Raw genomic sequence first — 22,055 nt, 5'->3', positions numbered from 1 at the left:
TTTGTCAGCCGAGAATAAAAATGAGCCAGGTAACAATAGTTTGCATTACGCATGTGCAAAGATAGTCACTTGTTGAACATTCGATGTTGACATTAAGTCATACATCATCAGATAACATTCGCAATAACCTAGATTTGTTCCTACCAACCTAAGGATTAATTTGATAACCCAATGTAGCTATAACTCACAGACCAAATCGAAGCTTACCTTGTAAGATGGTTGCTGTTTGGTGAAAACGTTTTGTAAAATAAAMWTTTTGACTCTTTTGGCTGGTGATCAATAACGGTAGGTCACAGGCAAACAATAAGATATCCTCGTGATCTGTGGAGTTCCGGCTTTCGGTGTGTATCAACGTATCCCGTGTTTATTTCGTTTATGCTTCACAACACTAACCGGAATGTAGGTAGCAGCCATCTTGAAAGAGGTCATCGGCCTGGCCTTACAAATTCGTATTCCCATATATGGTAGTAAGTCACAAAGATTTGAAGGCACCGATCAATAGCGATCAAGATACTCAGCTTTCCGCAGACACCCTGCTTTTGCAGATATTGTAGGGGCTACCATTCTCATCCCAAACTGAATAGAATAAACGAAAACAAATAGGGTCCCCAAATATGGGGATTTTACATTTAAGAGGGGATTGAGGCCACTGTGTTCTTGGACCTTCAATGCTGCAGAAATGTTTTGGTACCCTTCCCAGATCTGTGCCTCAACACAATCCTGTCTCAGCGCTCTCCATACAATGCCTTCGACCTCATGGCTTGGTTTTTTCTCTGACATGTGTTGTCAACTGTGGGACCTTATATAGGCAGGTGTGTGCCTTTCCAAATCATGTCCAATCAATTTAATTTACCACAGGTGAACTCCTAGTTCTCCTAGCTCCTATGTTTGTAGAAACATCTCAAGGATAATCAATGGAAACAGGATGCACATGAGCTCAATTTTGAGTCTCATAGCGAAGGGTCTGAATATTTAATATTAATATTTATGTAAATAAGTATTTCTGTTTTTAATTTTTTATAAATTTGCAAACATTTCTAAAAACCTGTTTTTGCTTTGCCATTATGGGGTATTGTGTGTAGATTGATGAGCAAAAAATATATTTAATACTTTTTAGAATGTAACAAAATGTGGAAAAGAAGGAGTCTGAATACTTTCCGAATGCACTGTATATATTTATTGTATGTATATTCTGTCTATCATGTGTATATTATATTGAAACTGCAGTTATACTTATACTGTTATACTTATTTTTTAAAGTGACATACTGACAAACACAATTTACCAACATTGTCTTTTCTGACTAGTGAATGAATGAACCCCTGTTGTTATTATTTGATAGCCTGTGATCAGTCACATCTGGTCAACATTCCTTCATCCTTTAACCCACGTGCCGCCTACACCTAACTGCTCACTACCTGGCTGCACTGATAGAAGGTGCTGTCAAAACTGTAGCGTCCGACACTGGAGGACAGTACACGCCCACTGTACTGGTAGGCTACTGATAATTCCCGCCGATATGGTCCAGATACGCTGTGGAGAAGGCTGTCCGGTATCATCATCCGAATGTTGATCGTCTCGGAGAGATGATCGAACTCGTCTCGCTTGCGCATTCACACACCTATTATCGGGAAACATTTTCAGTTTGCAACGGAGTGCACACTCGCTCAAACGCATTCCTCAAAGTTTTATGCTCTGTGTTGTTTACATTTTATTAACYTTTTCTGAGTTATGGATGTCTTGAGTCAAAAGATACGCATGTGCTTTATTGTGTTGGTGTTACTGAACGCGGTGGGGATATCTTTTGCTGTTAAAAGAACGTACGTCAGAGGATCAGGCAAGTTAACGTCCTCACCTGCATTAAGTTGAAGTTCTGACAATTTATTGTGGACATTTTATTCAAGTACTTGTTGTGTAGCTTAGTATTTGTTTTATTATGATGTAGCCAAATTCACCCAATAAAATCCTTGCAGCATTGTTATGTTTAGGCGACACATGGACTTTGGTGACTTTTGGAATGCGTTACAGTTTATCGGGGGTTATTCGTACCTGTAGCCCATATATGTTAATGGGTGAACTTCTTTTCCCAGTATATAGCTAAAATATAGCTGCCACGGAAGATAGCTAGGTAATATAGGGATGTGAGCTATGCTGTCAACTCAGCAGCTCTATGGGTTTGAAAGCATCCTATAGTACAATTTCCAGTGGACAAAATTGTTCAATACAATTATAAATGTCACTGTCGTTGTTCACTTGGTACTACTGTGTTAAAAATAGTCATGTTTTTCTTGGTTGTGCAGAGCGTCTCCATCCACCTCTGGACATTGAGCTGGAGACGATCAACTGCACTGCAGTCCGGGTCAAGTGGTGGATACCCTGGAGACACATCAGTACTGTTACGGGTTACAAGGTAAGATCTACTGTGTGTCTCACCTGTACACCTCTGGAATTATGATGTTTGAGTGTTGTAAGGAAAACCAGCTCTGATCTTAGTCAAGTTCTCATGAAGAGAGAGCGACTGACCCCTGCATACCCTTCTCCCAACAGAAGAAAATAGTTTGTTTTCAATTTATTCCAAATCAAATTTCCTCCCTTGGTATATCTCTAGTAGACAGAAACCCCATTGTCGTGTGAAACTGTGCAAAGTTTGCTTCCCACACACATCATTAGCTGCTGCAGGTTTTAAATGTACTCTCCCAAGGGAAAATCAGAAAGGGGTTGTTTGCTTTTAGTCACTGTTTATATTCAGACTCTTAGTTGTAATACAGAATTGTGACAAGGCCCTGAGCCTGGGAGGAGATGATTAAATGAATAATCCATGCTTAGAGATCCACATGACAGCTTGTAAAATCCTCTAGTCATTTTGTCATCTAGTCAGTCATTTTACCCCCAGTCACTTTCCCCCAGGGGATAGCCTACAAAGTAACTGTGTCTTTATGAGAGTGTTCAATTCTGTCAGATTTCTGGTCACTGCTACCTTTGAGATCCAAAACAAGCCTGTCCTTACTGTATTTTTGCAGATTGTTTGTTAACCGTTTACACTCGTGGGATAGTACCAAATTGAATTGTTTCAAACAGAAGAAAATATGAGAAACCTATGCATAACCACGGTAGCAATTGAAAGGGAACACTTTGGAGATTATGGGGAAATTATCAGACGAAAGGTGAGGACACATCACTTCACCTGACACAAGACTGAATACGAATATTMCACTTGCTTTTATGTAAATTTTGCATTTACTGTACTTTTCGCAGGATTTGTCGATAATGAAATCTGAAAATACTGTGGATACATTCAGTAATATAATAACGATATTCATGGTAAATGAGGGGTAGGTGCCACACAAGACAAAACAATGACAAGTATTTGCATAAGAGGCCACACCTCTCCAAAGTGTGCACAGTTACTAAATCATTTCAATGCACTTTTAAGACTCAAGGAAAGAGCCTTCAACTATGAGGTGCTTTTTTGAGCTCTCCTAGCCAAGCACACTTGTATTTTTTTGTTTGGAACATAGCCCYGCATCGAGATCCGTTATGCCCAAGACACAAGGGCACGTGCCCCCTCAGATTTGCCCTTTAAAAAAAAAAATCTGATGTAAAGTGATTTATTAACTTAATTTTTAAGCCCACTTTTTTATCATAATTATTGATAAAAATATCTGTAAGCAGTATTTGCGTGTTGGGGGCACACACACTGACTGGACCTGTATCCCCACCATCACACAATACTGGTGTTTACGCAATCCAAAAACGGTCCATTATAAATTGCAATCTGGGTCAGGTGGGCATCATATGAAAGCCTGTTCTATTGTCAACATGACTAGCTAAGTTATACAATACAATCTTATAGTGTTAAGTTTTCACAAGGCACTTTGGTGCATATAGAATGGATTCATGAGTGCATTCAGGTGAGTGTTCCGCAGCCAATTTTCTTCTAAATACGACAAACATAGGCTGATTCTGTTCAGAACAACCCAGGGTATGATGCCATGTTATCCTTATAACTACATCGAACATATGCGATTATAAACATTAATGCTGTAATTTACATTCGTTTTATAATATGGAAATGTGAAGTGCACATTTGGACTCAGGGCTGTGTGGATTGCTTGTATGACATCACAGCAGTATTTATTATAATCCTCAACAGCTTCGAGTTCTCCTGATTTACTGCATTCCCCTCTCTCAAGCAACAAAAAATATGCAAAAGTAGCCCAATTGGCAGGAGGGATGGGGGCATCTACTTGTTGTGCTTGGTGCTGCCATTTAGAATGCTTGTCAGCTGAATCCCATACAGCGCTGTAAAGCAGAGAGTCGAAGACTCTTAGCTCTGACATGTATAGCATGTTAGCCACTGCGGTCCAATTTAGGTGCTTATCAGTGACCAAATCTGCCATTTTCAAACCGCATTTGTGTTATGAGTGTAAAGAGCTACCAAGGTGACTTTTGTTGTGTATATGATATGATTTAGCAAGGAAAGTCTGTCATGAAGTGTATTTATGCACTTAAAGATGCAGTCCAGTATCTTAAACACAACAAATTTGTAACATATTGTACGAATTGGATTCATACATTTTTTATTATATTTTTTTGCAGGACGTAACGTACAGTATCATACGAAATGGATGACGTAGTACACGATTGGATGACATAGTACACAAAAAACTGTGAGCCGTTTTGACCCGTGAGCACCACTTTTAAAATTACTGGCTGAAATTATGCAAACGTTTGGGAGCATCACTTTAATGAGGAGAAAGATGCAAACAATTAATACTGAGAAAGATATTTTATTGAATTAAATATACACTCCCCTAATTATGATTTTTTTATATTATTTTTTTGATTTGAGATCAAATGTTTCATGAGGCGACTGTACATAATGTCACCTTTTTATTTGAGGGTATTTTCATACATATCTGATTTACTGTTTAGAAATTAAAGCACTTTATACATATGCATTCAGAAAGTACTCAGACCCCTCGACTTTTCCAAGTTTTGTAACATTACAGCCTTATCCTAAAATTGATTAAATAAAAATTTCCCCTCAATCTACACACAATACCCCATAATGACAAAGCAAAAACAGGTTTTTAGAGCATATTGCAAATGTATAAAACATTTAAAAAACTATTACATTTACATAAGTATTCAGACCTTTTAATCAGTACTTTGTTGAAGTACCTTTAGCGGCGATAACAGCCTCGAGTGTTCTTGGGTATGACGSTACAAGCTTGGCACACCTGTATTTGGGGAGTTTTTCCCGTTGTTCTCTGCAGATCCTCTCAAGCTCTGTCAGGTTGGATGGGGAGCATCACTGCTCAGCTATTTTCAGGTCTCTCCAGAGATGTTCGATCGGGTTCAAGTCCGGGCTCTGGCTGGACTTATCTTGGCTGTGTGCTTAGGGTCGTTGGCCTGTTGGAAGGTGAACCTTCGCCCCTGTCTGAGATCCTGAGCACTCTGGAGCAGGTTTTCATCAAGGATCTCGCTGTACTTTGCTCTGTACATCTTTCCCTCGATCCTGACTAGAGTTCAATGTTGGTTTCATCAGATCAGATAATCTTGTTTTTCATGGTCTGAGAGTCCGTTATGTGCCTTTTGGCAAACTCCAAGTGGGCTGTCATGTGCCTTTTACTGAGGAGTGGCTTCCGTCTGGCCACTCTATCATAAATGTCTGATTGGTGGAATGCTGCAGAGATGGTTGTCCTTCTGGAAGGTTCTCCCATCTCCACAGAGGAACTCTGGAGCTCTGTCACTGACCATCGGGTTCTTGGTCACCTCCATGACCAAGGCCCTTCTCCCCCGATTGCTCAGTTTGGCCGGGCGGCCAGCTCTAGGAAGAGTCATGGAATTTCCAAACTTCTTCCATTTAAGAATGATCGAGGCCACTGTGTTCTTGGGGATCTTCAATGCTGTAGAACTTTTTTGGTACTGTTCCCCAGATCTTTGCCTCGACACAATCTGGTCTCGGAGCTCTACAGACACGAGACGTGTGTGGCAGAGTCTACAGACAATCATGGATTACAAAGGGAAAACCAGCCACGTTGCGGACACCGACGTCTTGCTTCCAGACAAGCTAAACACCTTCTTTGCCTGCTTTGAGGATAACACAGTGCCACCGATGCGGCCCGCTCCCAAGGACTGTGGGCTCTCATTCTCCATGGCTTACCGCCCCAATAGTTCCACAGACAATGCAATCGCCATCGCACTGCACATTGCCCGATCCCATCTGGACAAGAGGAATACCTACGTCAGAATGCTGTTCATTGACTATAGCTCAGCCTTCAACACCACAGTACCCTTCAACACCACAGTACCCTCCAAGCCCATCATTAAGCTCGGGGCCCTGGGTCTGACTCTGAACTCCACCCTGTGTTACTGGGTCTTGGACTTCTTGACGGGCCACCCCCCTCAGGTGGTGAAGGTAGGAAACAACACCTCCACTTCGCTGATCCTTAACACAGGGGCCMCACAAGGGTGCGTGCTCAGCCCCCTCCTGTACTCCCTGTTCACCCATGACTGAGTAGTCACGCACGCCTCCAACACAATCATCAAGTTTGCTGACAACACAACAGCAGTAGGCCTGATTACCAACAATGACGAGACAGCCTACAGGGACGAGGTGAGGGCCCTAGYGGAGTGGAGCCAGGAAAATAACCTCTCCATCAATGTCAACAAAATGAATAGTGGACTTCAGGAAACAGCAGACGGAGCACACCCTTATCCACATCGACGGGACCACAGTGGAAAAGGTGGAAAGCTTCAAGTTCCTCGGCGTACACATCACTGACAATCTGAAATGGTTCTTCCACACAGACAGTGTGGTGAAGAAAGAGCAACAGCGCCTCTTCAACCTCAGGTGGCTGAAGAAATTTGGCTTGGCCCCTAAGACCTTCAGAAACTTTTTCAGATGCACAATTGAGAGCATTCTGTTGGGCTGTATCAACGCCTGGTATGGCAACTGCACCGCCTGTAACTGCAGGGCTCTCCAGAGAGTGGCGCGGTCTGCCCTCCATGACACCTATAGCACCCGATGTCACAGGAAGGCCAAAAAGATCATCAAGCACATCAACAACCTGAGCCTCCACCTGTTCACTCCACTATCATCCAGAAGGCGAGGTCAGTACAGGTACATCAAAGCTGGGACCGAGAGACTGAAAAACAGCTTCTACCTCAAGGCCATCAGACTGTTAAACAGCCATCGCTAGCCGGCTATCACCCGGTTACTCAACCCTGCACCTTAGAGGCTGCTGCCCTGTATACATAGACAGGGAATCACTGGCCACTTTAAAAATGTTTACATACTGCTTTACTCATGTATATACTGTATTCTATTCAACTGTATTTTAGTAAATGCCACTCCAACATTGCTCAACCTAATATTTATATATTTCTTAATTCCACTCTTTTACTTTTAGATTTGTGTATTGCTTGACACTACTGCACTGTTGGAACACAAGCATTTCGCTACACCCATAATAACAACTGCTAAATATGTGTATGTGACCAATAMAATTTTATTTGATTTACAGACAATTCCTTCGACCTCATGGCTTGGTTTTTGCTCTGACATGCACCGTCAACTGTGGGACCTTATATAGACAGGTGTGTGCCTTTCCAAATCATGTCCAATAAATAGATTTTACCACAGGTGGACTCCAGGTTGTAGAAACATCTCAAGGATGATCAATGGAAACAGGATGCACCTGAGCTCAATTTTGAGTCTCATAGCAAAGGGTCTGAATATTTATGTAAATAAGTAATGTCTGTTTTTTTATTTTTAATAAATTAGCAAAAATGTTTAAGAACCTGTTTTCACTTTGTCATTATGGGTTATTGTGTGTAGATTGCTGAGGCTGTAACATAACAAAATGTGAAAAAAGTCAAGGGGTCTGAATACTTTCCTGAAGGAACTGTACAGGACAGGAGTTTACCCTTAGAGGGTTAATGCCAACACTGTGCAGTACCAGCACAGGCTCAGGGAGGATATTTGGAAGTAAGAAGGACAAGGAACACTTCAATCCTATTAGACATGTGAGTGTACTGCTGGCGTCTTGAACAATCTGCTAATGTGCAGGGAAAGAGAGGTGCGCACATTGATATGGCATATTGTAGTCTGTGAGGTGCTGGTTGTGGCAAGATGCTAATTCAATTGAACAGACTGCAAGCCTTGAGATATTTTTGAGTTATTTCAGCTCTTTGTCTCATTTGGAGTTCCGTTGTCTGCTTTTAATAGTGTGACAGAGATATTGTTCAGCGTGGCAGTAATCTTGTCTTGTCGTGGTTGAGCAGGCAGCTGTACACTAATTGGTCTACCGTAAAACAACATGCAGTTAGTGTTTCAGCTTTGACTATGGCTTGTCATTGTAATGGGCCACATTGCTAAACGATGAGCTAGGTCAGCCCAGAAATCTGATACAGTTCAGTGGGCTACAGTAACTTAGACTTGGTTCTGTTTGTCTCGTATAGGTTATTCTTTTGTCCTCTGCTATCCTCAACTTCCCACAGTCCTTTAGACTCATTTGCCTTTTGTGTACAGACAACCACATGGTTTCCTTGATTGTTTTACAGTACAAATGATCCCAGAGGTGATTTTAATCTGAGATTGTATACAGATATGTATATTTATAATGTATAATACTACATGCAGTATTTGTGTGTTCTGCTGTAGGTGTTTTACACTGAGATGAGGAATGGCCGTCCAGCAAGTTCAGCTGTAGCAGTGAATGTTCGTCTCAGTCTGGACATGTTGGCTACAGTGAGCTATTTCTCCTTCTATATTGAATACGTTATATTTCCAAGTGATTCTTTCAACAATTTTTCTCTGAAAATGCTTTATTTTTACCCTCAGGTAAAGTTCAATGGGCACACAATTTTTGTAAGTGTATTTTGCATTGCATGTTCAACTAATATCATTCAACTGAGATTACTGATAGAATGAGCACAAAATGAGATTCAGTGTTTGTGTCTTCCTATATATATATATATATATATATATATATATTTTTTTTATCTTCCTGTGGCTGTAAGGATGTAGAAATTGGCAGTTTGAAGATGGCAGCTCAGTATGTGTTTAGTGTCGGTGCGTATGGATGGGCAGGAGAGGGACGACCCAGCGTGCCACGGAGAGTCAGCACCTTCCAACCAGGTCAGTGGATGGAGCAGAGGGACTCACCTTGGCCAGTCTAGTCATCCTGAATGAGGGAAAACCAGTGAGCTGACTGCATGTCGCAATGAATCTGGGGCTGAATTTACTGAATGTTTAGAAAAGAGGGGTATGGTTGGAGATGGCACTTTGACTACAAATGGCTCTTCTGGGATTGTTATTTTCAGTTCATTCACTCTACTGTACAACAACAATTTGATGCTGGGGGTTGAGGGGATGTTCATGTGTCATGGAACCTACTGAATGACCCTTTGCTCCACTGCCCCTGAATGCACCCACGCTTTGAGTTACTAACAAGGATGTGGAATTTCAGAGAAAAGATTTCACATCTTTGATTGTTTTTGTGTCTTTCCACACTCCACCTCTACCCTCAACAGAGATGTGCATGCCCCCCTCGGCCCCCTCGCAACCAGCCGTAGGGGCTGTTTCGGATACTGAAACCGAGTTGTCATGGAAACAGAGTGAAAGAAAGGGAAGCTCACCTGTCCTTCATTTCATTGTGTTTTATATCAGGTAAGAGTTGTTTTTCTTCTTCTATTATAGTGCTTATTAGAGTGTGTCCCAGGCAACCGCTTGTCTTTTTCTTTCCTTTACTGCTGTTATTTTTCCTGAAAGTGTGTAATGGTTAAATGTGTCCTTGAATTAACTTGAAGACCACTTTGGCTGAAAATATTATGGTTGTGCATAATCTCGGTTAACCCAKAAGTAAAATCTTGCAAAATTTGGTCAGCTGTCTCGTTAACTTGTGGGTCTATATGTGTTTAGAAATGGACAGTTCCGGCGGTTTGTGAAGTTTCCACCCCCACAAAAGGAAACTCTCAGTCTTCACCCAATCCTGATACGTCTGTATAACCAGCGGCGAAAACCCAAAGACTGGAACTACTCCAGCTCGTTATCTCACACCTCCCATTCAATCCCGGCTGATTCTTCGGTCTACACGCAGAATTTGTCCACGGGAGATTAGGTTGTACATAACATACGGTGGCTATTTTCAACAATCTCCTGGAACCACTGCTCTTACAGAATGGTTGCCAACAAGAAATAGTCAATTAGTCAAACATTTTGATAGATTTGAATGGACATTCCAAAAGGAGTCATTTGAACAGCAAACCGAGTAAATGTTTGCGTGCAGCCTGTTGTTTGCGTGTTGGGACCAAACATGGAATGTTAATGATGCTGTGAAGTACCATAGGATTTTTATTGAGTAATTCATCTCTTGTCTAAAGAGCTGCCAGAATGGCCAGATAGCAGATATCCAGAGCCAGGGACAGACCACACACATACAGTATACACCAGAGAGAGATGATGTGTGTCTGTATCCAGATAGACACTGTTCTGTCCTTTTAACAAAATGACTAGAGGGCTAAAATGACTGGAGGTCATCTGAATGAATTTATATTCCTGGTAACTATTTGAGTCACATGTAGTCTTTCCTCGCTTGAATCTGTTGTGAATAGAGGACGGATACGGACTATCATTGAAACTACGTGACCGGAGTTGAAGGATGTTGACAAAGGCAGTATAATACTTATGAAGGCTGTAGTCAGCATTACTTTGTGGACAAGGGCAACGCGAACATACTTCACTTGTCTACATTTTGCTGAGCTCAGTTTCACTGACAGGCTGTTGTTCAGACCTTCACAATTCTATAATGTCTCAACCTGTCCCAGTAATGGCAATATGAGCACGCAATTACTGTAAGCAAGCAGGTGTTTGTGTTTTGGAAGTGCCTGTCTCACACGTGTACGTGGACGCTGTCTAACGTGTGTAAGAGTTCCTAACCTATCCCTTACCCGCCTGTCTTTGACACACTACCCAGTCAGATTGTAATGGCTGATTTAACAAATTAAATGCATTCACAGTTACTTATACCGTTACCTCAGAGTCTGTCTCTACTGTGATACCATGCAGACCAGAGCTGGACTCTGAGTGGACGTCCCTAAAGGATCCAGTGAACAGCAGCTCGGTGGTTGTGAGAGGACTGGATCCTGACACTCAGTACCATTTTGCTGTCCAGGCAGTCAATGTCTACGGAGCCAGCCCACACAGTGCCATCACTGACCCAATATGGACCTTCAGTGAGTGTGGGGAGGCATCTCTTCATTCATGATTTGATAAACTGCTCGTCCATGTCCGTGATTGTCATTTATTCATGTCTCCGTGTTAGGTGTGCAGGAGGGGGGCAGCGGGAGCTTGGGTCAGGGTTCTCCTGGCAACGGCAACATTAATCAGGAGGRTTTGACTGATGTTAAGAACTCTGATTATGGGGCCCTCATTCAGGAGGTAAAAGACAGTGTCATGCAGGCTTCACAATCACTATGTTTCTCGTTAGCTATTTCSCAAACGTCCAAGTATCTCTTCTTTATTGTGTCCTACTGTCTTTGCTCCAGCCACTTTTCTCTCCAGAAGAAGACAGAAGATCTCTGCCGAGGTCCCGAACATGGAGTCCCATCTCACACACAGGGGGAGGAGGAATGTCTCCTAGAGAGAACACTGCTGATTCTGGCACCATCATCACTGCTAACAAGGCAGCCACTATAATATCCACCTCTACCACACCCATTCCCGCCAACCACACCCTTACCACCAACCCAGTTGCCCTCACCTCGTCTCCAGGCCTGGATAGCATTCTTCCGACCCCTAGCTCAGCCCCAATCCCGGCCCACTCCACCYTGGCTGGCCCCCTCTCCCCTACCCCTCCCAGCCCTAGGTCCCAGTGGAATGGACAGGTGAGGGAGCTTTATGACCTGGCCTGTGAGGACGCTGTGTGTTCTCTCAACAGTGTGTGTATAGATGATTACCAAAGTGGGGGATCTCGCTGTTACTGTGCCCTGGGCCGAGGAGGGGACGCCTGCTCTCAGGGTGAGACGAGAACCTCTCTAATGGACCATTATTGCTTAGTTGATGGACACTAGTCTTTCTGTTTTGCTACTGAATTTGAGCTTATTTGTTTATTTTTGTTCTGGGTTTCTTTGTCCTCCAGTTGTAGTGGTGAAATATCCACAGTTTTACGGCTTCTCCCATGTTGCCTTTGAGCCTCTGAAGAATTCCTATCAATCCTTTCAGATCATGCTTGAGTTTAAGGTAAAATGTTGATGTCTGTTTCATTCTGAATGTGTTGCATTTCCTTCATAGAAATAAGCTGTAATAAGCTATTTTGTGCATCCCAAATAAAAGTCAATGGTATTCTAAAGAATGTAAAACAAATGGATGCTCACCCCTGTCTTGTTACTCCACAGACTGACTCCGAGAATGGCCTTCTGTTGTTCTGTGGGGAGAATGAACATGGCAGTGGAGACTTCACCTCACTGGCTCTCATACATGGGAAGCTCCACTTTAGGTGGGTGCATGTTGATACAAGTCAGTCAGTCACGCACTGACTGACTCACCTCACCTCTATCTGTGTGTGCAGGTTTAACTGTGGCACAGGCACTGCCCAGATAGTGAGTGGGAGTCGGGTGGCACTGGACCAGTGGCACAGTGTCGTTGTCGGCAGGGAGGGTGCGATTGGCTGGCTAAGACTGGACAATGACACACCTGTGACAGGACATGCACAGGTGAGGACAATTCATTCTGTATATAGGACATACATTACAAAAGAGCACACTCTGCTGCTACTGGTAAATACACATTATACAATGTAAGAACCCTACGTGCGGCCCCTGTCCGGGTGTGTATCTCCTAATCTCTGATCCTACAGGGCGACTACAATAAGATCACATTCAGAACCCCTCTTTACGTGGGCGGCTCCCCTAATGCTTATTGGCTGGCCAGGACAGCAGGGACCAATCGGGGTTTCCAGGGGTGTATCCAGACGCTAAGTATCAACAGCAGGGTGACGGACATGAGGCCTTGGCCAATGGGATGGGCTCTTAGTGGGGCGGATGTGGGTGAGTCATTGACCTGAAGCCACTGGATTCTAATACATTAATGTTTCCATCATAATCTCTCACCTCATTTACTCTCTCCGTTTGGTGAGTTTATCCCTGCTTATTTATGTCATTGCGTGAAGGTCATAGCAAGTAACATGTCAATCAATGATTAACATACAAGTGTTTAATGACAGTAGGTTATAAACTTCTATTTGTTCTGAAGCCCCTTGTCATGTCTTGTTTTCTGTCGGAACCAACAACTTCCTGGTCACTGGCCAATTTGCCTTCTTGTTGATGTCTGAATATCCTAAGAACATACTGTCATCTTGAGTCAGTTGTTCAGTAGATATTGTGACACACAGCAGTGCTTGTTGTGTACAACATGTGCACATTAAGACTGAGCAGACAAAGCTTTGATGTGTGGGTCTGCGTCTGGTTAGAATGGCCTAGGGTTGGGGAGATGCGTTTCTATGGCAGCCTCTGGAAGGCTTCCTCCTCATCACTCCTATTATTCAGAGAGACAGAAAGGAAGTCTGTGTTCTAGTTCAATAGGATTTGATGAATGCCAGCAGGGAGATGCCAAAGTGGTCAGACACAATAGTCCCTAATGAGCTGACTCAATAAATGAGATTATGTAAAAAGGGATTTTTGTTTTGGTCCATTTGTGGACTGACACAATTTCGGTCTTTTTTTCTGTCTTTCTTTTTTTCACTCTTTCTCCGTATCTGTCTTTCTTTCAATATATCTCTACCTCTTTTCTCTTTCTGTCTTTCTCTCCCTCGCTCTCTTGCTCACTTTCATAAACATCTATACATGTATGCCTCTAGTATGACAGAATGTATGTAGGACTGTTTAAATGACTGGTACACTATGGTGTATGTGGTTCACCCTGTAGGTGAATGCAGTGCCAGTGTCTGTGAAGGGGTCACCTGTGCCAATGAAGGAACTTGCTTTGCCAGCCATGCAGATGGGTACATATGTCTGTGTGCACTGGGTTATAGGGGTCCTCTATGCCAGGAGAGTGAGTAGCTACCACATCTACACATTTTTTATTTTGAACCTACTGTAATTACACACACACCTTACACTGTAACCCCTTCCATGTATTCCCCCAGGCTTCCAGCTGGTGGTGCCGTACTTTAATGCGTCTGTGCTGTCATACGCTAGCGCCCTCTGGCCTCGGTCCTCCAGACACTACCTGTCCTGGATGGAGTTTGAGGTGACCTTCAGGCCGACGGCTCCTKATGGCATTCTGCTCTACAGCCAGGACTCAGCCAGCAGAGACTTCCTGTCAATCAGTCTGCTGGGAGGATACTTGGAGTTCAGCTTCGACTGTGGCTCTGGGACAGCCACCATCAGGTTAGGGATAACAGTAGGGTTGCTTAGTCGTGGGAGAGTCCCGTTTTTGAGAAGCATGCACATTTATTTATATTTCAACATGTTGACGTTGTCGAGCAATCACATTCTGAGGAAAGGCCCTCTATGTGCAGAACCAAGGCATTACATAAATGTAACCAAATAGGAGAAATGGTGTGTCTGGTCAGCACTGGTAAGGCTGATGTATCCGTTCATGTGCAGGAGTGAAGAGACGGTCACAATGAACGAGTGGCATGAGCTGCGTGTCTCCAGGACGGGCAGAGAGGGCATCCTGCAGGTGGATAACCAGATGCCCACACACAGCCTGGGTGAGGTACAGACCTTCATGGAGCCTGCTGAAAACATACACTGAACATTTCAGTAAAGACTGATCATGATGTATTCAAACTGTAAATTAGAAGAATAGTGAAATGTGAATTTGGTCGTCTTTGATTGTTGTTTTAAGTAAATRTAGATTGAAGTAAATGTAGTTTGGCTTCCTCTCTCCTGTTGTTCAGGGAGCATTCACTCAGATCAGGTGCAGCGGTCCTCTGTACATCGGGGGCGTTCCAGAACACACCAATCCCAGGACTAAGATCAACGCTGGTGCTGCTCTGCTCCATCACTTCACTGGCAGTATCCAAAAGGTACCAAAGACCAATGAGCCCCCAGTGTTTGCTTGGTAGATGTGACACCACCCAGTAAACGGGATGTCCTGTGGACATTCGGCGACGTTCCCATTTTGTCCCTTAAGGGTTTCGGTACGGCGTYATCCCAGTGACGTTCTAAGAACACTACATGATGATCCCAAGGGAACGTTCTCTTGGGGACCTTTGTCTAGTTCCCTGTACGTTCCCAGGATGTCACTGAGGACCAAGTCAGGACCTTTTTAGGACGTTCTCAGGGCTTTCATTTTAATAGTCCTTATGAGGTGTGAGCATTCCCACTAAAGTGCTAGGGAAGGTTAATGCCAGGACTAAGTGTTTGGGTAGAAAGTCCAAGCTGCTTGATAAGGACTCCATGAAAGTGCTCGCCACTGCCCTCATTCAATGCCATTTTGACACGCTAGTACTTCCTGGTTTGGTGGCTTATCTAAGCTTATGAAGGGGAAGCTCCAGATAACCCAGAATAAGCTGATCAGGCTAGTATTGAAGGGGAGTCCACATACTCACATAGGCAGGAGCTGCTTTCAAGAACTCAATTGGCTGCCTGTTGAGGCTAGGGTGTCCCAGATTAGACYGGGTTCGGTTTACGGGAGTATTTATGGTTCTGCGCCCAGATATCTAACTGATTACAAAATAAGGTGTACGCCACTTTCTAAGTGAGAATGTGCGGTCCTCCACTGACACTTTGACCCATACGTACGCACATAAACTGCAGAAATTAGAAACTGTGACTCCGATGGCAAAAGGATGAAACTCAAGAAATGCTCTATTTTTGCAAAAGAACCCCTCAAATATGCTGTACAGTTTAATCGGGAATCATATTTAATTGTATCTGTAATTTTTAAACAATACTTGCACGTTATTAAATGTATTATCATAAATAATAAGGTGAACATTAGGACAAATKACTTTTAAACTAATGCATTTTTCGATGCCTCAGTCGGGCAGATACGAGTGCACAGTTTCACATATTGTTATCACATGTTTRTTGTGCAGAACTGTCAATGTGATAATGGCCCTGTCATTGTCAGTTACAATCAGGGTAATTACCACACCTGAAGGTGTTACGCAATTGGGTAGCTTTGACAATCAAATGGGTGGGTATAAAAAGGCATCCAATTACAATGCGTAATGACCCACAATGGCTGCTTTGGCACTGTTGGAAGATTTGGAGAATGGAAGAATTCAGAGAGAGTGAATTTTCAGAGACCAGCAGGATTTACTGGCCAACGATGATGAGTGGCTTATGAGCCGGTTCCGATTACCAAGCGTTGTTCTCTTGGATCTCTGTGCTGTAGTGGGCCCAGCTTTACAGAGAAGCACCCGCAGAAACCAAGCCATGCCTGTCCCACTTCAACTCCTTGGCAACCTCGTTAATAGCGTCTATAGTCTCTTTGCGTTTGCAGGACTGCATCTGTGAGGCCAAGGCCGCTGGAGGGTTGTGATGCACGAGGTGCAGTGGAGACACCGGGGCTGGGCGCACTCAGCTTCCGCTCAGCTGCAGCACCACCGAACCCCGCTGGAACACGCAGCGACTAAAAACAATAGAAAATGTCACAATTGTTTGTGTAAATATATGTTTAAACAACTTGAATGCATTTGGTTGACTCTTTTGAAGCGAGGGAATTCTCATTACATACCTGGATCATCCGGTGCGTCTTGCWTGTCCGTGTCCCCCTCCACCTCCGTCACTACTCCACTCAGAAGGCTATGCACCTTTTGGCCTCCACTTTTATGTCKGACCACTTCTTTTTTATTTCTGAGAGTGTCCGACCTTCTGAGCYAGCAGCATTCACAGCATCCGCCACATGCTGCCACTCTTAACGCCTTTTTGGCATTTGTAATGCYCACACTGTGTCCACCAAACAATATATTTTTTCTTGCTTCAACCTCCCCTACAAGAACTTCCATTTCACACTGGGTGAAATTTCTTTTTTTAGCCTTTCTGTTGTGATTTGCCGTCATTGTCGTCATGCAGTCAGTAAGGATGAATATTAATTAGGGACGTTTCACTGACTATTTATAGGCAACTATGGGCGTTAAAAGGGTGGGACAAGACGCTCGCTCACATGCGCCAAATTTCAAGTTCATTGTGATTTATGAAGGTAAACCGGCGTTGGATGTGCGTGCACACTGTTATAAATCAGAATATTTTTCGTCCATACTCCACCTTTTGACGTGAATCCTCTGCACAGTTTTATATATGAGGCCCCAGATCAGGTGTCGCTAACGTGTGCTGATACAGGTTCAGGAGTAATGCTGGGAAGGGTACTGTCTTGTATACTGGAGTGGAATGAGTTGCCTCTGCACATAAAAATGACTTCCCCTCTGGGCAGCATTAAAAATAAAGTAAAAAACTGTTTGATGTCTTCTGTGCCCATGTGAATGACCTCTATGATGTGAACTGCAATGATGAAATAGATGTTCTTCTTTGTTTTTTGTTTCATTATCTCGCTGTCATACCGTGTTCGATCTTACCTAGCCATCTTGTCTCAAGAGGAACACAATGGAAATAAGTCCCAGACTTTATTGTGTGTTATCCTCCATGATTTAACTCATGTGCATGTATGGCTTTTTCAAGTTGTATGAGYGCTTGTTTTTTTAAATGGTCGAATTAATAAACTAAACTACAAATAAAACATCAGGTGACGGTCCCAAGTGAACGTTCTTTGGCGGACCTTTTTATAGTTCCCGGTTAGCCGCTTTTAAGACATTCTTGGGACGTTGTGTCATGGTCCCCTGAACGTTCTTTGGACATTGTGTCATGGTTAGAAGTTCTTGTCAGGTGAGTCCCAGATGTCTCAAACCATTATAAGTAAAGCAATGAAATGGCATAGGGGTTTTACTTACCTCTTTACTTACCTATTGTTCACCTAATACCTTTTTTGCACTATTGGTTAGAGCCTGTAAGTAAGCATTTCACTGTAAGGTCTACACCTGTTGTATTCGGCGCACGTGACAAACTTTGATTTGATTTAAGGTAAATGGTACGCTGTTCAGCTAAAATAGTGTAAAAACCTGTAATCAATGACAATATGATTACATTTGACATGATCACTTAGTACTGACTTTCCAATTTGGGATTTGAACTCCCAACCTCTGGATTTGGGGTATGCTGACCTTTCTGCTGCACCACAAAGTCTGTATAATTTCAGAAGTCCCCTCCCTACACATTCATTACCTATAATACATTTCTGCACTTAGAAAAAGAGTGCCATCTGCACTACATCCCCGGGACAAACCAGGAACTACACAAAACCTCCAGCGGACCATGACACAACGTCTTGACGTCTTTAGGCAACCATTTCATGACGTCACGGGGACGTCCCAACGGCTCATTATTGTTTGCAGGGCATGTCCCCCATAGGAAATGTAAAAGTTTCTAATCTAATCTCATCGCTGTCAAATACACTCAGTGACCTTTACTGAAGCTATGTGGTTCTATAACAGTATTGTACATAGTGATTGCTGGGGATACATTACATAGTTTTGCCCTAACTATTTGTCTCCACCCTCCTGTATCCTTATTGACTGTTCCATATTCCTCTGCCCTTCCCATCTCTATCAGATCACTCTTAATGAGCGCAGCATCCGTCTGCCCCAGGACTTCTCTGAAGGGGTAAACATAGAGAACTCCCTGCACCCCTGTGTAGACTCACCCTGTGCCAACAGGGGCACGTGCCGCCCAAAACAGGCCTTGTATGAGTGTGACTGTCCCCTGGGATACACTGGAAAGCACTGCCTACAAGGTCAGACCTCTCACTGCTATACTATATAATGCATGTGTATGCTGCATGCACACATCTCTAGTGTACCCACCTCTCACCCTCTCTCCTCTCTTCTCTGACCATGGTATTGCTGAGCAGAATGTGGGACTTACTGCATGAACTGTAAGTCTCACTGTGTGTGTCATGTTGCTCCGGTGCGTAATTCTACAATGACATATTATAACAATAAGCTGTATAACAGCATGTGAAAGCATGTGGCGTTTACTTGTAATTGGAAACAGCCTATTGATTTGAATCTGTCCATGTGAAAAGTTGTAGTGCCATCTAGTGGAGATTGGGAGTAAGTACAGGTTCCCCTTTACTGTGCCTTCAGGACGTATTCACACCCCTTTACTTTTCCCACATTTTGTTGTTACAGGATGAAGTTTTTTGTTGATTTAAATTGAGATTTTGTGTCACTGGCCTCCACACAATACACCATAATGTCAAAGTGGAATTATGTTTTTAGATATGTTCATAAATTAATTAAAAATGAAAAGCTGAAATGTCAGTACATATTCAACACCTTTGTTATGGCAAGCCTAAATAAGTTCAGGAGTATGAATTTTCTTAAGTCACATAAGTTGCATGGACTCTGTGTGCAATAATAGTGTTTAACATGATTTTTGAATGACCACCTCATCTCTACCCCACACATACAAATATTTGTAAGGTACCACATTCGAGCATTGAATTTAAAACACAGATTCAACCACAAAGACCAGGGAGGTTTTCCTTTGCCTCCCAAAGAAAGGCACCTATTTTTTGAGGSACCTATCCCTTTGAGCAGAAACGGAATAGAGCTAAGCACAGGCAAAATCCTGGTTGTCTGCTTCCCAATAGACACTGGGAGACTAATTCATCTTTCAGCAGGACAATAACATAAGTCCAAATAAACACTGGACTTGCCTACCAAGACGGCATTGAATGTTCCTAAGTGGTCTAATTACAGTCTAGACTTTAAAAAAATGGCTGTCTAGCAATGATCAACAACCAACTTGACAGAGCTTAAAGAAAAGCCTCCCAGCTGTAATTGCTAAGGTGATTCTGGACTGAGGGTTGTGAATACTTATGTAAATTACATATTTCTGTATTTCATCTTCAATACATTTACAAACATTTCTAAAAACATGTTTTCACTTTGTCATTATGAGGTATTGTGTGTAGATGGATTAGAAAAAACACATATTTAATCATTTTTTAATTAAGGCCGTGACACAACAAAATGTGGAAAAAGTCAAAGGGTATGAATGCTTTCTGAAGACACTGTATATCCTTTAGTAACCGAGGCAACTGAGACTCCCCAGTTTATTGGACGAAGCTACCTCGTTTATAACAACAAGGACATTTTAAAGAGGTATGCCCCTTCGATTTTCCAGATTATTTGCATATTTCATTATGTATCGACTAACCATGTCAGTAGATAATACTTATTTTATTTCTTCACTCTTGACTACTATCTCTGTATTAGGGTGTCAGGCTGCAGGACTCATGTGTTGCTGCGCTTTAGGAGCTCYGCTCAGGATGGCTTGTTGCTATGGCGAGGCCACACTCCTGTGAGGGCCAACAGTGACTTTGTTTCTCTGGGCTTGGAGGACGGGGCTCTCATCTTCAGGTACAGGTAGCCCCGTAAACAATGAAGGCTATATGCCAGGGGTCAGAGAGAGAGAGAGTGTGTTTGTGAGAGAGAGAGAGAGAGAGAGAGAGAGAGAGAGATCATGCTTCTCTCTAACGTTGACCCTTTCTATTCAGCTATAACCTTGGAAGTGGTGTTGCCATAGTAATGATCAATGGAACCTTTAGTGATGGACAATGGCATCGGGTCAAGGCAATCAGGTGACCTCTTTCACTATTCCAGCCTTTCTTTGGCTCAGAAATATTGACGTGTTGACAAACAATTACGTTACCTGCATTTACACAGCGATTTGGTGGAGCCTGCGTCCTGGTGGTGTGATGTAATGAGGTTGTGTCTTTATCAGAGATGGCCAGTATGGGAGCCTGACAGTGGACCACTATGAGACCAGTACAGGGAGATCACCAGGCAACATGAGACAGCTCAATACCAACAGCATGGTGTACCTTGGTCAGTAGTGCTGTTGATGGAGATAGCAGGGGTGGTGGTGGGAATGATATGGTGGTAATATGGATGTTGAAAATAATATTAAGGATGATGATGATGATGATGCCATGCTTCCTGCAGGTGGAATGAAAGAGGTTGGCTTGTATAACCATGGCCAGTACCTGTGGGGCCTGGTGGGCTGCATTTCTCAACTCACCCTCTCTACTGACTACCACCTGTCTCTGGTGGAGGATGCAGCCGCTGGCAAGAACATCAACACATGCAGGCCCTGACAGCTGCTGACCTCGTTTCCCTGGGCACTCATTTACAGGGGGGACTCATTTACACGGGGGACCATGAGCAGACTATATCATGTTTTATAATTATGTTCATATTTACTGTATGTCTTGGGATGAACCCAAACACTCAATTGATGGTTAAACTTGCAAATATTTGATTATTTATTGTTTTTTTACTGTAAAGAATTTCCATTGTTTTGAAAATGTATTGATTTTTTTAATGGGATTCCCGTCTCATGGACAGTAGAGGCATGAAACAGCCTTCTAGAATCTCTTTGTGCCTGATACTGAGGTGGGGTGTAGGGTTTTGTACTGTCAGATACTGCTATCCAGCTGTTTTGTGTATTTAATCCCGTAATACATGCATTGTATTACTTTACGTTCATATTCTTAATTAACTCCTATTAGTTCTTATTGTTGTTGCATTGTAGAGAAGGAACCTGCAAGTAAGCATTTCCTTGGACAGTGTACACCATGTGTATCCTGTACATATGACGAATACAACTTTCAACTTGTATTGTAACCATATATCTGTCAAAGGAAATGTATAGGATGTATATGTATTGCAATATGCAGAAGATTTTCTGGATGTGGAAATGTATACAAATGCCATAACATGTCCTGACATGCCTTTTTACAAACATAAACATTTTAAATAGCATGTTATATTTGATCGTCTTTCATTGAGAAAGAATGTGGTAATATTGTCTTGACAGGTGTACCACTAAAGTTACCTTTCTTGTGTTGTGTCATAACAGAAAAAAAACGTTTTAAAACTGAAACATTCTTTTCCCAAACAACTGTTCTTTGCAGACTGGAGCAGTATGCCTGACTGGTCCTCCAAATTAAAAGTTTTGTCACCTCTGCTCTT

General features: G+C 42.8%; 1 protein-coding gene across 1 annotated transcript; it reads left to right on the top strand.

Moving 5' to 3' along the window:
- Positions 1-1,526: 1,526 nt before the first annotated feature.
- On the top strand, positions 1,527-22,050 carry LOC111961439 (pikachurin). Its single transcript, XM_070441390.1, has 24 exons — positions 1,527-1,837; positions 2,301-2,410; positions 8,672-8,758; positions 8,852-8,878; positions 9,031-9,148; positions 9,544-9,679; positions 11,078-11,244; positions 11,334-11,449; positions 11,557-12,028; positions 12,150-12,250; positions 12,406-12,506; positions 12,579-12,723; positions 12,867-13,056; positions 13,934-14,059; positions 14,154-14,397; positions 14,617-14,728; positions 14,913-15,041; positions 18,628-18,808; positions 18,926-18,949; positions 20,108-20,183; positions 20,298-20,441; positions 20,579-20,662; positions 20,806-20,909; positions 21,027-22,050. Exons 1-24 carry the CDS (start codon positions 1,732-1,734, stop codon positions 21,176-21,178), a joined length of 3,252 nt encoding a protein of 1,083 aa, XP_070297491.1. The 5' UTR covers positions 1,527-1,731; the 3' UTR covers positions 21,179-22,050.
- Positions 22,051-22,055: the final 5 nt, after the last annotated feature.

This window comes from Salvelinus sp. IW2-2015, linkage group LG4q.1:29 (genome assembly GCF_002910315.2).
Source record: "Salvelinus sp. IW2-2015 linkage group LG4q.1:29, ASM291031v2, whole genome shotgun sequence".
NCBI lineage: Eukaryota > Metazoa > Chordata > Actinopteri > Salmoniformes > Salmonidae > Salvelinus > Salvelinus sp. IW2-2015.
This window is presented reverse-complemented; position numbering and strand designations above follow the sequence as displayed.